Source organism: Poromitra crassiceps (genome assembly GCF_964638095.1).
Source record: "Poromitra crassiceps genome assembly, chromosome: 4".
NCBI lineage: Eukaryota > Metazoa > Chordata > Actinopteri > Beryciformes > Melamphaidae > Poromitra > Poromitra crassiceps.
In genome coordinates, this window is record NC_139626.1 from 77,232,802 (window position 1) to 77,250,428 (window position 17,627).

General features: G+C 43.8%; 3 protein-coding genes across 3 annotated transcripts in view; all 3 read right to left on the reverse strand.

Annotated features, from left to right (window-relative positions):
• Window positions 1–738, reverse strand: part of LOC310775952 (protein NLRC3-like) — a gene marked incomplete at its 3' end in the record, with an annotated part of 36,174 nt that extends 35,436 nt beyond the window's left edge. Inside the window, exon 1 of the mRNA XM_083636074.1 lies at window positions 613–738. Within this exon, the coding sequence (XP_083492200.1) occupies window positions 613–649 (37 nt within the window). The 5' untranslated portion in view covers window positions 650–738. The remainder of the gene's footprint in view (window positions 1–612) is intronic.
• Window positions 739–8,673: 7,935 nt separating this feature from the next.
• LOC310774394 (piggyBac transposable element-derived protein 4-like) lies at window positions 8,674–11,923 on the reverse strand. The gene is made up of 5 exons (XM_083634462.1): window positions 11,095–11,923; window positions 10,324–10,513; window positions 10,161–10,229; window positions 9,607–10,033; window positions 8,674–9,489 (listed from the first exon to the last, which is right to left on the reverse strand). Exons 1-5 carry the CDS (start codon window positions 11,688–11,690, stop codon window positions 8,933–8,935), a joined length of 1,839 nt encoding a protein of 612 aa, XP_083490588.1. The 5' UTR covers window positions 11,691–11,923; the 3' UTR covers window positions 8,674–8,932.
• A 114-nt stretch (window positions 11,924–12,037) lies between these two features.
• Window positions 12,038–17,627, reverse strand: part of LOC310775953 (uncharacterized protein) — a gene marked incomplete at its 3' end in the record, with an annotated part of 62,385 nt that continues 56,795 nt past the window's right edge. The window contains exons 6-7 of the mRNA XM_083636075.1: window positions 16,061–16,174; window positions 12,038–12,188 (exon numbers count right to left, since the gene is read on the reverse strand). Coding sequence (XP_083492201.1) covers window positions 12,038–12,188; window positions 16,061–16,174 — 265 coding nt within the window. The remainder of the gene's footprint in view (window positions 12,189–16,060; window positions 16,175–17,627) is intronic.

Consider the following 17,627-nt stretch of genomic DNA (forward strand, 5'->3'; position numbering starts at 1 on the left):
GAAAGACAACTGCTGTGGTGCTGTTTTGTTTCCCAGTGTGCACCACTGTGTTCAGCATATTGCACTCACATTAATAAATTAATAATTTTACCAGATGATCCAGATGATTTTACTCTTTGAAATTTCAATCTTGAAATGAGTAAATCTTGTTTGGTAAATGTTTAGATTTTCAGCAGAGTTTGGACATTATCATGACTTATTTTATTTTAATAGCCACTATACGCCATAAAGTTCCAACACAGGTAGGCTACTTGCAGTTTGTTGATCTTGTGTTTTCTTGTTGGCTTAGATTATTTTGTTTATTCCAAACAAATAATGACTCAAATACATTCAGAAAAGTAAAACAGGTCTTTACAAGACAAATTAGATCAAAATGAGCAAAACTCAAATAAAATGTTCTTCCCTCTCTCGAATAATTTGTTTCTTGTTTCGTGTTCTTTCTTTGTTGCAGTTGAGAACTGTGGTTTGACAGCATCTTCCAGCTACAGCTTGCCCACCTGATTCAAATGAATTAGATGGGGAGGACAAAACTGGCTCTAACAGACATGATTCATTCATTCTCCACCATCTTTGCTCTCTCTCCATGACATTAAAGCTGTGAAAGCTTCTTACTTCTCTGCAGCTCCTCAGCCAGCTCCTCCTGCTTCATTCTCCTCAGGAAGAGCAGTGTGATGTTTAGAAAAGCCTCTCTGTTGCTCCTCCTCTGCTCTTCCTCCACACCGTCCACCTCCTCCTCATCCTCCCTCTGACTCTCTGAGCATTCTGCCTCATCTGGACTCAGAACCGTCTGGAACCTTCTCAGCTCCTTCTTCACAAAGGTGACAATGTTCTCCTCAAGCAGCTGGAACAGAATAATATACATATTAAACCTTCATACTAAAATCTGCAGACAAAACACAAAATCAAATACATCTTACAGAGAGTGAAAGCCCGCACTGATCTAAAGAGTGCAGCATGGAGATTCAACATGATCTCACAAATAATTATGAAATAGAAATGTTAACCCAAAGCGCAAAACATTCTAGTTTCACAACAATGGTTCTAAAATTGTTGAATGTGAATGTCACTTTCTGCCTCAATCCACAGCTACTTCCTGGTTACCGAGCTGGGCGTGGCCACCGAGTCGCCCCAGTAGCGAGTTGTGAGAGCCTCGTCCTCGCCTCATCTCCGGCCTGCCTGGGCCCCGACCTCTAGCGGCCAAACAACCGTTACTTTTAATTTTGATGGCGTTTTTGTGAACCGTCCTAGAACATCTTTGGGCTGTGGACCCATGTTACTATGTCACAATTCTTTGTGAGAACTGAATGTTTTATATGATACTCCCCAAGCAGAAAATTATAATCATGACACTAGTCCAAGATAATTTACTTAATTTTTAGAAATCCATCTTTCTTTCTTATTCTTAGTACTTATTAGGATTTTGCTTACATTATTGAAGGACTGGAGGTGTACCGCTGCAGTGAAAGTACTGACATCATATTTGGGGGACAAGTTACCAAATAGTTACAAAGTTAAGCGAGAGAGCCGACGCAGGTGATACTGATTGAGGACGCCGAAGTGACACCGGGAGCTATGATGGTCACACACGACACGAAGCTACGGTTTCTTGAGGACAGCACATCAACAATAGGATATCTGATCAACTACTGTACATGCAACACTATCACTATTACCAAGCATCCTTTAAAGTCCCTGGAAACCAGAAATATTTCTTTATTATTTAGCATTTTGAGTTCATCACATCACAGGACCCTATGTTAATAAGCCACCAGCCAAATTTGAACGATGATGAACGTTGCAAAGTATATAAATTTATGTTTGACAGTCGTGGCAAAACTCATGAGAAAATCATTATTTTTTAGAGTGTATTTCTCCCGCGGACTGTGTGGGCGTGTCCCATCTGCAGCAGGTTTTCCGAGAGAGAGAGAGCGCGAGACAGAGGGGGGGGAGGGAAACGGAGAAAGAGATCGAGTTACACAGCACGAGTGTGTGTGTGTGTGTGTGTGTGTGTGTGTGTGTGTGTGTGAGAGAGAGAGAGAGAGTAACCTGCGTCACCAGCCTGTGTGTCTCTCGCTCTCTCTCACTAGTCCCGAGAGAGAGAGAGAGAGAGAGAGAGAGAGAGAGAGAGAGAGAGAGAGAGAGAGAGAGAGGCATAGCGCACGACGGCACACAGAGTGGGAGGGAGACGGACAGCGAGGGAGCGCTGTCACTGGGGGCAAAGAACGGACAAAAGGAGGGTGGGTGCGGATTGCGCGCGTGTACAAAGGTTATATAGAGCTTATGACGTCATAAGCTCCTGCGTTTTAGCACCTCGCGCACTGCTGTCTTCAATGGGGAAGTACTTTGTAGAATCTTGTAGAAAAGTGGCGATTTTAAGGCTTTGGGTTGAAAGTAATGTATAATAATTTCTGGGACACATAATTACTAACATAAGACCCTAAATAACATAGTTAGAACGTTTTTGTGGATTTTGGTTTCCAGGGACTTTAAATGAAAACCAGAACAAGCAACATGGTCCACCTCAAGCAGACGCCACAGAGCTGTGTATCACCAAGCCAACCGTGCCCCGGTTCAGAGCCATGCCACAACAGATAGCGGGGAAGATCAAGAAGAAGATAAAGACCAGTGAATTAATGGACTGTAATCTTTACCCTGCCTAAACAGAGATAACTCATAGCTGGAGTCCAAACTTGACTCCAAAAACCCAAAGGACTCCATGCTGCTTCTGACTTCAAGGGGGAGAAACAGCACACCACAAACACCTCCCCCATCCTGTCGGATGAACTAAACATTGGGCATTGCAAATTAGCCTTGGGCTATAAATGCTGTGGCACAGGACATCAGATCTTTTGTTAAACATTATGTATGATCTGTCCCTACACAAATAAATAAATTAAATTAAGCTGGTCATATCACACATCCGCCCCACACTCCCACTAACCACAAGCCCCTACAATTTGCATACCGCCCCAACAGGAGCACAGCGGATGGCCCAAAATCCTCAGGGACTTCTACAGAGGCACCATTGAGAGTCTGCTGACCAACTGTTTCACTCACTACCTGCTACGGGAACTGTACCACCATGGACCACAAGGAGCTGAGAAGGGTGAGGCGCGTGTCCCAGCACGTGACAGGATGTGAGCTGCCAGAACTGCAGGAACTGTACAACCAGCGGTGCCTCAGGAAGTCCCGGAAGATCATCAAGGACACAACCCACCTGCACAACAGCCTGTTCTCCCTGCTGCCCTCAGGGAGAAGATACAGAGTCCCCAAAGCACGCACAAACCGTATGCAGAATAGTTTCTTTCCACAGGCCCCGAGACTCCTCAATAAATAACACACACTCTCTCACACACACATACACACACACACAGACACACACACACACACACACACACACACACACACACACAATAGTGCAGTGGTTCCCAACCTTTGGGTCGCAACCCTAAGAGGGGTCGCCTAGAATTCAAATAGGGTCGCCTGAAATTTCTTCTTTTTTTCTTCTTCTTTTGTCTTTTTTTACATCACACACACAAATTAAGGAACACTTTGAAAACACATCAGATCTTAATGGGGGGAAATCATGCTGGATATCTTTCCTGACATGGACTGGGTAATGTGTTAGGAATGAAAGGATGCCACATTGTTTGGAAATGAAAATGATCAACCTGCACTAGAGGGGCAACAATGAGACGACCCCCAAAACAGGAATGGTTTTACAGGTGGAGGTCACTGACATGTTTTGCCTCCTCATCTTTTCTGACTGATTTTTCACTAGTTTTGCATTTGGCTATAGGGTCAGTGTCACTACTGGCAGCATGGTGTGCTACCTGGACCCTACAGACGTCAGTGTCACTACTGGCAGCATGGTGCGCTACCTGGACCCTACAGAGGTCACTGTCACTACTGACAGTATGGTGCGCTACCTGGACCCTACAGAGGTCAGTGTCACTACTGGCAGCATGGTGCTCTACCTGGACCCTACAGAGGTCAGTGTCACTACTGACAGCATGGTGCGCTACCTGGACCCTACAGAGGCTGCACATCCAAATCCTCCAGGATGGCACATCAATACATGCCATTAACAGGTTTGCTGTGTCTCCCAGCACAGTCTCAAGAGCATGGAGGAGATTCCAGGAGACAGGCAGTTACTCTAGGAGAGCTGGACAGGGCCGTAGAAGGTCCTTAACCCATCAGCAGGACCGGTATCTGCTCCTTTGTGCAAGGAGGAACAGGATGAGCACTGCCAGAGCCTTACAAAATGACCTCCAGCAGGCCACTGGTGTGAATATCTCTGACCAAACAATCAGAAACAGACTTCATGAGGGTGGCCTTAGGGCCTGACGTCCTGTAGTGTGCCCTGTGCCCCATCACAGCACAGAAACCGCGCTTACTAAAGTCATAAATGACATCAGAATGAACACAGACACAGGCAAAAATTTGATTCTAGTGCTACTGGATCTTAGCGCTGCATTTGACACTTTTGACCACTCAATTTTATTGGACAGACTGGAAAACTGGGTTGGGCTTTTGGGTACAGTCCTCCAGTGGTTCAAGTCCTATCTTCAAGACAGGAAGAACTTCGTCTCCATTGGCAATTACACATCTGACCTAACTAGGATGACTTGTGGGGTGCCTCAAGGATCCATTATGGGGCCCGTTCTCTTCAACCTTTATATGCTCCCTCTAGGCCTAATTATGCAAAAAAACAAAGTAGCCTATCATAACTATGCAGACGACACTCAGTTGTATATAACTCTTTCCTCAGCTGACTATGCCCCCATAGAATCATTGTGCCAGTGCATTGATCAAATAAATAACTGGATGTGCCAGAATTTCCTACAGCTAAACAAAGACAAAACAGAGGTGATCGTCTTTGGCCCCAAAGAACAAAGGCTTAAAATCACTCTACGCCTTGAGTCTCTATCCCTGAAGCCTAAGGATCAAGTCAAAAATCTTGGAGTTATTATTGATTCTGATCTCAACTTTAACTCCCACATTAAGTCAATTAGAAAATCAGCTTTTTATCATCTTAAAAATATAGCAAGAATTAGGGGATACATGTCCAGACAAGATCTAGAAAAACTAATTCACGCCTTCATTTATAGTAGGTTAGACTATTGCAATAGCCTTTTTTCTGGTCTCTCCAAAAAAGAACTTCAACTCATTCAGAATGCTGCTGCTAGAGTTCTAACGAAGACTAAGAAAGCTGATCATATCACTCCAGTTTTTAAGTCCTTACACTGGTTGCCAGTGAGTCATAGAATAGATTTTAAAATACTGTTATTAGTCTATAAATCACTTAATGGCCTAGGCCAAAAATACATAGCTGAATTGCTCCCACGCTACGAACCGTCTAGAACTCTTAGGTCAACAGGGTCCAGCTTATTAACTGTCCCTAGGATCAAATCAAATCATGGGAAGGCTGCATTTACCCACTATGCTTCTGCTAGCTGGAACAAATTGCCTGAAGACCTCAGATCTGCCCCAACCTTACTTACTTTTAAAAATAGACTAAAGACTTTTATGTTTGCCGTCGCTTTTAACTGCTGACAGCTACTATGCAAACCCAATGAGTCCTCTATAAGTTTTTAGCTCTTTCTGCAACTGCTGCGCCTGTTGCTTAATGCACTTTTTATACTTTTTTTTTTAGGTTTTGTTGTGATGCTTTTAAATGTCCATTTTATTGTCTTCTTTTATTTTATTTTCCTGTCAACCATTTTATGTGAAGCACTTTGAATTGCCTCTGTGTATGAAATGTGCTATACAAATAAACTTGACTTGACTTGACTTGACTGTGCTCACTGCCCTGAGAGCCCGACGTCCTGTAGTGTGCCCTGTGCTCACTGCCCTGAGGGCCCGACATCCTGTAGTGTGCCCTGTGCTCACTGCCCTGAGGGCCCGACATCCTGTAGTGTGCCCTGTGCTCACTGCCCTGAGGGCCCGACATCCTGTAGTGTGCCCTGTGCTCACTGCCCTGAGGGCCCGACGTCCTGTAGTGTGCCCTGTGCTCACTGCCCTGAGGGCCCGACGTCCTGTAGTGTGCCCTGTGCTCACTGCCCTGAGGGCCCGACGTCCTGTAGTGTGCCCTGTGCTCACTGTCCTGAGGGCCCGACGTCCTGTAGTGTGCCCTGTGCTCACTGCCCTGAGGGCCCGACGTCCTGTAGTGTGCCCTGTGCTCACTGCCCTGAGGGCCCGACATCCTGTAGAGCACATGTGACTAGGGATGGGACTCGTTAATTTTTGTTGATATTGATACCATTTTCGAGTCTGCTTAACGAACCGGGTCCCACTATCGATACTTTTCTTTTGTATTATTTGGTGGAAAGACATGACGACATGTTTTTTTACAGAACTGTTTTTTTATTGCTTAACTGTGAGTCTGTGACTGTTTCATTTCTGAACAGAAAGATTAGCCTCGTCTCCAATAAACAAAAACTGCTGATGCTGTTGCTGTGCATTTATTTTAAAAGGAATAGGGCCCACATGACATGCAAATAGTGGGTAAGCCCCATTCAAATTATTATAAAATTAATGGTTGTATTCTCATTTAAATATTTGCTTTGATTGAAACAAAAATCTTGGCATTAGTATTTTGTATAGTCTATAACAAGCTGTTAGGAGTTAAACAGGTCATAATTCCCTCTCTCAATTTTATATTGCTGTGAAAACACATTTATTGTGGACTGCAAACTATTTGGGCTTATTTTTATTTTTTTTATTTTTACGGAAAACACATTGAATATCCACACTGGGTAGAATAGCCTCTATACCTAATATATACAATCAATGCTCTATACCCACTTTCACCTACAGTAGGCTATTAGGCTACATTGCCGCTTGCCCTCCTAATGGTGGGACAACGGTAGGCTACATGTCATGAGTTGTCACAGAGCAGGACGCATGGCACAAGGAACTTTCATCACTGCCTGAAAGCGCATATTTTGGGATTATTTTATCAAGTGGATTATGTCAACGAACGGGATTTGCCGTGGAGGCGTGGACAATGCATACCTTGGGTGGATGATGATGATGCTGCGATTGGAGCAGACGGGGTTTCCTTGCGAAGACAGTCAAAGGTTTCGCTTTTATTTGATGGCAAACGAAGGTGCTTATTCATGGAGGATGTGTTTCCACCCAGCAATCAGCTTGTCACAGATTTGGCATTTGGCTACAGGCTTGTCTTTCACTTTGGTGAAGTGAAGCCAAGCTTTTGAGCGTTTCAGATGTTCAGCCATCCTGTCGCTTCACTTCCTCCTGTGTCTGTGTTCGCAATCGCAACCAAATGAATGATCAAAGGAGCAGCACGTGATTCCATCCTTAATCGAATTAAAAATTGTATTACAGTCAATCACGTGCACGACACGGCAGCACACAGGCTTGACTGAGTCAGTGACAGGGCGTTTCACAGCGAATCCAGCGCACAGATCAGAGAGGGGAAGCACTCTGCGCAGCGGACCAGCAGCGCAGTGCAGCGCAGCAGCCACTACTCGATAACAGTATCGATAAGGTCGGACCTTATTGATTTTCGGGTTTCGGCTTATCGATACCCGGGTCCACCCGGGTATCGAGTCCCATCCCTACATGTGACAGATGTGAAAGAGTCTGGAGATGCCACAAAGCAAGTCAATAGTATCTGGCAACATCGAAATGACTCTATATATATTTAGCTGAGTGATGGATAGTTTCCCATTCGGTCCCTCTGTTTTGGCCGCTTCTTCCAGTTCACTTTTGGGACATGGAAGAATTGTCTCCAGCACAGTGCTGTTGATGAGAGAGGGGAAATCCTCCATGGTGACACATCGCGAGCTTCTCTGTCTTGCTGGTTGCACCTCTGTCTGCTCCCCTCTCTCTCTCCTCGCCTGCTCGCATGGAGACAACTCTATATCCTACATGAATATTATTCTCCGGGGCGTACGAGCAGGCGAGGAACACGCCTATATGGAGGTGTGCGCCGAGGTGACGCCAAGCGCAGCGGGGCAACACGCCCACAATTAGCGTTGCGTGTGGCGCTATTCGGGCACATAACGTGCGCTAACGCAAAATGACCGCCTTTATGACGATAGAGCCCTTCCACTGACAAGTGGACACTTTTGGACACTGTGGACACTTTTTTATATTTATTCTATCCTACTCTATTTTAATACTTTAGTACTTCTACTTAATTACTTTTATTATTTTACTGTTTGCCTTAATTGCCCTTTACATAGGGTACACTGTTTACACTGTTTGCCCTAGTTAACTGTTGCCTTATTGCCTTATTTGTTGTTTGCTGTGATTTTGTACGTACCAAGCTTATGTAACGGAGCCCACAGCATAAGCATTTCACACGTGTCTACTTGTACAACAGAGTGACAATACAAATCTTGAAACTTGACTTGCAAACACATAAGTAAGTTTCACTCTCACGTCAGTACACTAGGGGTAGAGATTTCAACTTACATTAGGGCTAAAGGCTAATGGTGAGGGAGGACATTGTTGGTTAAGCCTTAACCCATTTCAGCCTATTTTCGCCTAAAAAATAGCCTCTAAAACCTAAGTCCGATTTGATAATAGACCCCCAAATCCTGAACTTTTCATAGAAATGTCAACGCCTACTAAAATAGTGATATCTCAGCCTCTGTAGAAGATAAAAACACACTTTAAAAGGCATTTGAGAGCTGACACATGTGGCTTTCCTTGTAAAAGGTGTTTATTGGTATGACAATTCAATAGCATTGTCAAATATTGCTGTAAACACAGAAAATTTTTAAAAAACTAAAAAACGTATGAAAAAACAAGCAACAAATCACTCCAAACCACTCAAATAAAATCAAAAATGTGCTCCACACTGCCCCCTTGTGTCCCCTTGCAACCATAAAAAAAAATGCAGTCCATTTACCATCAAAGGGGCAAGTGTCTAAAGTGTCAGCTAGTGTTTAGCAAACACTTACAAAAAATGTCTGTAGTGTTTTCCAAAACACTCAATGTGGACAGGCAGGTCACACTGTATGCAGCCATACACAGTTAGCCCACTGCCTACTACATCTTTTTTGTCCAGCAACAACTGGCACTCCCTGCAGAGCTTCCGCTTCTCAAACACCTTCCCGAAGTCGTGCATTGGGGGACCTGTGGCTTCTCCTGACGTGCTGGGTGCTGGGGAGGCTGCCCTCCTCGATGTGCTTGGTGCTGGGGAGGCTCCCCTGCTCTCTGGAGTGGAAGGAGAGCCAAATGGAGAGGCTGGTCTGGAAGCTGGGGACAGAGGAGGAGGAGGAGAAGGAGGAGGGATCACAGGAGGGGCCCTCCTTGTCACCGGTGTGATGAGCTCCTCCAGCAAGGTCTCCAGCCAGTCCTTGTAATGTTTGTGCCTTCCTCCAACAGACCTGGCTGCAACGTAGGCGTTGTAGCACGACACAGACAGGCCCCAGAAGAACACACGCCGCCACCATTTCTTTGACCGATGATCGAAACCATAGTATCCAATCATCTGGTCGAGGAGATCCACACCTGGAACACACATGGAACTCTGTTTACATACGTACATTTTCACTCAAATGACCTCAGTGAATATAAGCTTACAGTATTTTAATTTTTGTTTATAAAACATAAATCTGTAAAACAAACCTTTCATGTGGCTCTGGTAGTCCGCCAGGCAAGCGGGCACTACCACATCAGCCCGGTGGGTCTCATCTCTCCTCCGCCTTACAGTCCCTGTTGCGCTGGGGTCATGGTGATTGGACAAGACCATCACCGTCTTTGTGTCTTGCCACACGCAGAAGGTGAGGTCATCCTGCTGTGCCACCCGGAACTCGTGCTTCCCCAGCGCAGCCCTCTTTGTCAGGCTGTGGTCCTTCGGCAGCCCCTTCCTATTGGCCCGAAGGGTGCCACAGCCGTACAGGAAAAGGCCGTTCATCTCCTGGAGGAGTTCTACACTGGTGTAGAAGTTGTCCATATAAATGGACAGGAAGGTGCCATTGTATGGCTTGGCGAGGTCCAGCACCACGCGCTGTGCCAGGCCCGTCTGCGGCGCCGCTTCACGTCCTGTGTACACCTGGGGAGTTTGCAAGAAGAAACACAAGTCTGAGGAAGGGCCTTGGGTGCTTGAAAGGTCACTCAAATAACAACACATTACAGAATACATATTTGCATATTCTTGGTGTGCTGATTTTTTTCCTTACTTTGAAGTGCGGAACGTAGCCTGTTGAGCTCTCCGCCATCACCCAAACCTTCACGCCCCATTTGGTTGGCTGGAATGAATGAATGAATGAATGTTTATTTCACACATTACCAAAAGATGCAGGTTACATAGGCAAAATAGAGGTGAGACAATTTGATCAGTACCTTCATTGGCAGGTATTGCCGGAAGCCAAGCCTGCCTTTGAACTTGATCATTGATTCGTCAATGCTGACTGTGCCGTTGACCTCATAGAGGTCCTGGAAGCGCTGGTTCAGGAAGTCCAGGTACCAGCGCAGTTTCCAGAGCTTATCAGCTGGGTCGCCTCGTGCGTTGTTATCTTGGAGGTGAAGGTATCTGAAGAGGTGAGAGAGGGGAGGATGGAAGAGGGGGGGTAGGGGAGGGGGGGTAATTAGACACATATTACAATATATTATAAACAATATAATGTCTTGTATATTGTATACAATATTGTATATTGTATTGTATATTATATACAAGTAGACACATCTTGGATGAAATGAAAAATTGTAGGCTATATCATTATATAGGTTAGTTACACTTGAGGGTTACAGGGTCTGTCTAAGTGCAGTGTCTGTCTTGGTGCAAAGAGTGAAGCGCATTCTCTCCACATTCCTGACAATTGAATAACAATAGGCCTACTAGGTGTTTGCCCACACACAATAGGTGTAGCAGCCGAGCCCAGCAGGGGTTTCTTACCCCAGTGTATAAGCTCGCTACTATGGCAATACTCCCACTACACCTCTAATACATTTGCAATATATTTCATTTCCCTTAGGGCATCATAACAATGGTACTAATGTTACATTTTATCTATCAAACTACTATTATTTATATAGCGCATCCTATTCAATGGGGCGCATCTATATCACGCAATGGTTATAATAACAAGGATAATATTATTGTTCTTAGCCTACCTCCAAATGGCGTCAAATCGGTCCCGGGACATATTCTGGCCGAAGTTGGTTTTGAAGATGTTTTTGGATAGCCGCCAGTACTCTCTTCGGACGGGAAGTTTCATTATCCCCATGGCGAGACACAGCCCAATGAATGTTTTCATTTCTTTCACTGTTACCGGGGTCCACTTGGCTGCTTTTTTGGCTGGGGGAATTGTGCGTCTCTGGTCGGCATATCGGTTCGTCTCCGTGACAAGACGGTCCCACATTTCCTCCGTGTAAATTTTCTCGAAAGAAAATAGAGGTGTGGAATCGGCTTGTAAGCCAACACCGCTTTTCACCCCGGGCACCCTTTTGAACGCTTTGACCGGCACAGGACGGTAACAGCGCTGCTCCGTTACCCAGTTTCCATGGAAGCCTTCGAATTGGTCTTCTTCGTCAGACTCATCGTCATCGTCATCCTGAAACATAGTTCTGACCCACTGATCTCTGTCCAAGGGCTGCCAATCGGGGTCTGTAACTGGGTCATCATTTAACTCTTCATCAACGGTGGAATGTTCAGAATATTCCGCGTCTTCAAAATCGCTTCCTTCGCTAATATTATTTTCTTCCTCCATCGCTCTAACAGATCCGCTCAAAGTGAAGAAAAAAAAAACTTTTCCTTCCCAAAACAATCCCAGAATGCATTGCGAGACCCCACGTGTGTTTTCTGAATGATTTCATTTGCCTAGAGACCGGAAATAGGCGAAAAACTACAGCTAAACTACAAATTGACGTAGACGTCATCCCGTCTTCAAAGGTATATTGACGCGAACGGCATCCCGTCTTTAAAGGGAGAATGACGCGAACGTCATCCCGTCTGAAATGGGTTAATGATGATTAGGTTAGGCATAACTGAGTAACTCCTAATCGTAACAACTAGTTGTGACACCGTAGCCTTTGTCCTTTTTGTAACAGGTTGATTTCAGGTGATGGTGAAGAACAAGGTGTGTTTGTGTGTAGCTGAAGTCAAAGGTGTTGTTAATCCTTTACACACCATAAATATGGAGTCCAGGTCTGTTTGATGCTCCTGGGCAGTCGGACCACTGGAAACCTCTGACCTCTCCTGGTCGACTCTGTTGAGAAGACATGATGTATTAGGTCATACAGGACATGCATGCGCTCTCTCCTGCTGCATCTTGATAGAAACATTATGAACATTGTGAAGGTATCTGTGTTTTTATGAAGAAGAAGATATGAAGAACAATTTCATGTTTTCATTAATCCTAAAATACAGAGAAAATAATTACTTATTTTCAGAAAGATGTTTCGGCCGCACAAAGGACCGATCCTCCATCGTGCGCTGTTTCGCTACCCTTGACCAGCCAATCAGAGTGATTTCTGTCACCAATGATCCAACGCCAATTCAAAGCCACCGACAAAGCCAACTAGTGTCAACGGAAATACTAGAGCTATCTATCTATGTATCTATCTGCCCCAAAAACAAGGTCACAGAGCGTCATGAAACGATCAAATGTCTAGCTATCCCCACCCTGATTAGCTACAGAACAAACAAAGATTATCTCTCAGCACGTCCTGTTCCAGGACCAAGCCTAGTATCTGTTCTCCAGGGACACTCTGAAAAGCATTTACAAAATCAACCCAGCAATGCAACTATCAAGGCTGCACTGCTAAATATTAGGTCACTTGTAAGCAAGTCGCTTCTAATAAACGATCTCATTACGAGTCATAAACTGGACCTCATGTTCCTCACAGAGACCTGGCTTGATCTAAACAACAGGGAATATGTTCTTAATGAGTCAGCCCCACCTAACTTTAACTACATTGACGCCCCCAGAGTCGGTAAGAAGGGGGGAGGAGTAGCTATTATTTTCTCTGATGTTTTTCAATGCAAGCAGGTATCGTTTGGCGACTTTTCATCGTTTGAATATCTGGCCGCTGTTCTGAAGTGCTCTCCCTCTATTTTACTACTGATTATATACAGACCACCTAAGTACTCTAGTAGTTTTTTTGATGAATTTTCAGAACTCCTTTCTATAATCTCCATAGAACATGACTGTTTAACTATTGCAGGAGATTTTAATATTCATATTGACAACCCCAATGATAATAATGCCAAAGAATTGCATAACCTCCTTCACACTTTTGACCTGTTACAACATGTCTCTGGGCCCACTCACAATCGAGGCCATACCCTAGATTTATTTATCACCAAGGGCTTTGAGTCATCGTTTCTTTCAGCTAGTGATGTTGCTCTGTCCGACCATCTCTGTATCTTTCTTGAACTCAAGATCACCCCTATCGCTCTTACTCGGTCAAAAACCATCAAAAAGTGTCACATCAACGAGAGCACTAGCACACGGTTCATGGAGGCTTTCTCGCTGGCCCCTTCCCTCCCCTCAGCCTCTGTCAATGATCTCCTAGATAACTTCAATTCTAAAACCCTAAAGGCTATTGATGCTGTAGCTCCCATTAGATCTAAACTAATCTCCGGTAAGAAAAAAGCACCATGGAGAAACGCTCCCTCTGTAAATAACAAAAAAAGAGATTGTAGGAAAGCCGAGCGCAAATGGCGGAAAACTAAACTTCACATCGATTATGACATCTATAAAAATAGTCTTCACTCCTACAACCAGGAACTAAAAAATTCCAGAAAATTCTTCTTCTCCGACATTATCAGCAAAAACACCAATGACGCTCGCACTCTTTTTGCCACTGTTGACAGGCTGACAAACCCCCCCCCACAAATTGCCCCTGATCTTCTATCCAATGTCAAATGCAATGAATTTGCGACCTTCTTTAGGGATAAAATTATAAATATCAGACTAACTATTTCCACATCAAGAACAAATGTGGCTCCGCCGCACCCACAGAATAGGTGCTTAATTAACATGACTCAGTTCAATGTCATTGACCACAAGAAACTAGAAGAAACGATACGAGGCCTTAAATCCTCATCGTGTTGCCTAGACACCCTGCCAACAAGCTTTCTAAAAAATGTCAACAGTTGCCTGGCGACCGACATACTGAAGATAATTAATACCTCTCTTCTTACAGGCATTTTTCCAAAATCTCTAAAAACTGCAGTTGTTAAGCCCTTGCTAAAGAAGCGTAGCCTCGACCCCTCTATAATCAGCAATTACAGACCAATATCAAATCTTCCCTTTATTAGCAAAATACTCGAAAAAACTGTCTACCAACAACTCAATACCTTTCTATCCTCCAATGACCTCCTAGATCCCTTCCAATCAGGCTTCCGACCCCATCATAGCACCGAAACTGCGCTTATCAGAGTTATAAATGACATCCGAATGAACACTGATTCAGGTAAAATCTCAATCTTAGTGTTACTAGACCTCAGCGCTGCCTTTGATACGGTTGACCACGAAATTCTATTGGACAGACTGGAAAACTGGGTCGGGCTTTCCGGCACGGTCCTAGAGTGGTTCAGATCTTATCTGCAAGACAGGCACTACTTTGTCTCCATTGGCAACTACACATCTGACCAAACCAAAATGACATGTGGGGTACCCCAAGGATCAATTTTAGGTCCTGTCCTGTTTAACCTTTATATGCTCTCTCTGGGCCTAATTATGCAAAAAAACAAAATAGCTTATCATAGCTATGCAGATGACACCCAACTCTACATAGCCCTCTCATCGGATGACTATGCCCCCATAGAGACACTGTGTCAGTGCCTTGCGCAAATTAATGATTGGATGTGCCAGAATTTTCTCCAACTTAATAAAGACAAAACAGAGATAATTGTCTTCGGCAAAAAAGAAGATAGGCTCAAAGTTACTGCTCACCTCGAATCCCTATCTTTGAAGCCAAAGGACCAGGTAAAAAATCTTTGCATTATTATTGACTCTGATCTAAATTTCAACTCCCACATCAAGCTTATAAGAAAATCTGCCTTCTATCATCTAAAAAATATAGCAAGGATTAGAGGCTATATGTCCAAACAAGATCTTGAAAAACTAATTCATGCTTTCATTTCTAGCAGGCTAGACTACTGCAACAGTCTTTTCAATGGTCTTCCCAAAAAAGCTATTAAACAACTACAGCTCATTCAGAATGCGGCTGCTAGAGTTCTAACAAGAACCAAGAAAGCTGAACACATTACACCAGTTCTCAAATCCCTGCATTGGCTGCCAGTAAATCTTAGAATAGACTTTAAAATTCTGCTAATAGTTTACAAATCTCTCAACGGGTCAGGCCCACACTACATCTCTGAAATGCTTCTACACTATGAACCATCCAGATCCCTGAGATCTTCAGGCACTGGTCTACTAATTGTCCCGAGGACCAAATCAAAACATGGTGAAGCCGCGTTCTCCCACTATGCCTCTCATAACTGGAACAAACCCCCTGAACACATTACTGTAGATCTGCCCCTACTCTGCCTATTTTTAAATCCAAGCTAAAGACCTTTATGTTTACTCTTGCTTTTAACTGCTACTAAACTACTGCCTCTCTCGGCCTGTAATTTTTTATTTTTTATTTTTTTTCCTGTACATTTCCAACAAATGGACTGTACATGTAATAATAATACTGAAGAATGCCTTGTAACTTATTTAAAACAGAAATAATGTTTCATGTTTGTTAATTTGAGTATATATTTTAACTAAAACTGTCGGCTGTGTTTTTTATGTGTTTTTTATATGTGCATTGCTTTGCTGCTTGTTTTTTCGATTATTTTTTTGTAAAGCACCTTGAATTGCCTTTGTGTATGAAAGGTGCTATATAAATAAAATTTGACTTGACTTGACTTGACTATCTATCTATCTATCTATCTATCTCTGATGACTGTGAGTCTGACGACAGTATACAATAAATATAGATGCATAAAGGAGCCAGAGTGTGCAATGCATTTTTCTACTTAAGTTCACTCCCAGTGGTCGGCACCTTACCACAACCTTTGATGTGCGACTGTGTGTTACTTTTCCTTTGATGTGAATCTGACAACAGCATCTGAAATAAATACCTTTGATCAGTAGACTGCTGTCCATCTTTGAAGCTAATAGGGCGATGCATAGACCAGTCACTCTTCATGGACACACAGCTGGGCTCAGGGGAGTCTGCTCTCTCCTGCTGCATCCTGAGAGAAACACATTATGGACATTTATTGTGAAGGTATGTGTGTCTTTATGAAGAAGACAGTTTCATGTTTTTCATTCTTGTTTATGTTCCAGGGCCGAATAATATGGTATCTGCTGAAACCATAACGGACAACTTCAGTGTTGCGCTGTCCCATTCAGCAGATCAACCGTTTGTTTGTCTTGCGGATTTTAATACACAGCCTTCAACTAACCTGAGGATTTTTATTGTGAAGAGAAAGAGAACAGGATCAGAATCAGAAACACTTCATTGCCAAATGCATCACAAGGACAGACAGGAATTAATTCTGGTCAATCAGCACACTCCACAAGATACAAATAAACATACATACATATACGACAGTGAAGACAAGACACTCAGGACATGAATGAGCATGTAGTTGGTTACCACAACCAATAGTTTTGACTAAAAAATGCAGCTATGCACTCATAAAAGCACTCATAAAAACAATAAAATCACCAGAACTAGGATAAAAAATTAAAATATAGAGATGCATGGATTAAAATAGTAAGATAAAGTGCTCTAAAAAGGGGGGGCAATGCAAGCATCAGATTGTGTCTGAATGAGCCCTAAGTCTTCTGTTTCGGGAATCTACTCAACCTCCTACAATTTGCTTATAAATGGCACAGGGGGACAGAGGACACGCCTCTCACTATGATGGACCAATAGCCAGACACCTACAACAATCAAAAGCATTTTGAATTTGGATTCTAACACTATGCATATTGACACACATTTAGAACGACTTTTTAAGATGAACATGAATGGTGGCCTCAAGAGAGTTTTTACTATTTTACTATTCAGGTGAGCTTGTGTTACAGTGGGGTGCCACAAGGATGCGCGTTGCCACCATTTCTGTTTTGCGCTTACAGAAGCCTTACACCAATGAAATGACTGTTCAGAATGAGAATCACTTTTGATTTGATGTGAAATGGTCTGTGTTCTGGGCAGTTCAAAGCAGCGTACTCCCCCAGTTTGAAGTCCATCAGACAAATGGTTCTTGAGATAAACCGCTTTTTGTGTTGACACGATGCCGAATTGCATGAAATTCGGTGCCCCGTCTATGTGCCGACAGCCCGCATGCCCACAACCCACAAGCAGAACCAGCTAAGCGAGGCGGTGTGCAGCGTGTCGGTGGACCGGCTGGAGCTAACCTCTCCCAGCCCCCACACCTAAACCTAACCTCCCCCAGCCCCCAGCCCCCACGCCTAAACCTAACCTCCCCCAGACCCTAACCCTAAACCTAACCTCTCCCACCCCCCATGCCTAAACCTAACCTCCCACAGACCCTAACCCTAAACCTAACCTCTCCCACCCCCACGCCTAAACCCAGTTTTGGGGGTAACTCATTACAAAAGTAACATATTACATGTAATATATTACTTTTAGCAGTAACTCAGTAATATAACTTATTACTTATAGGATTTCAGTAA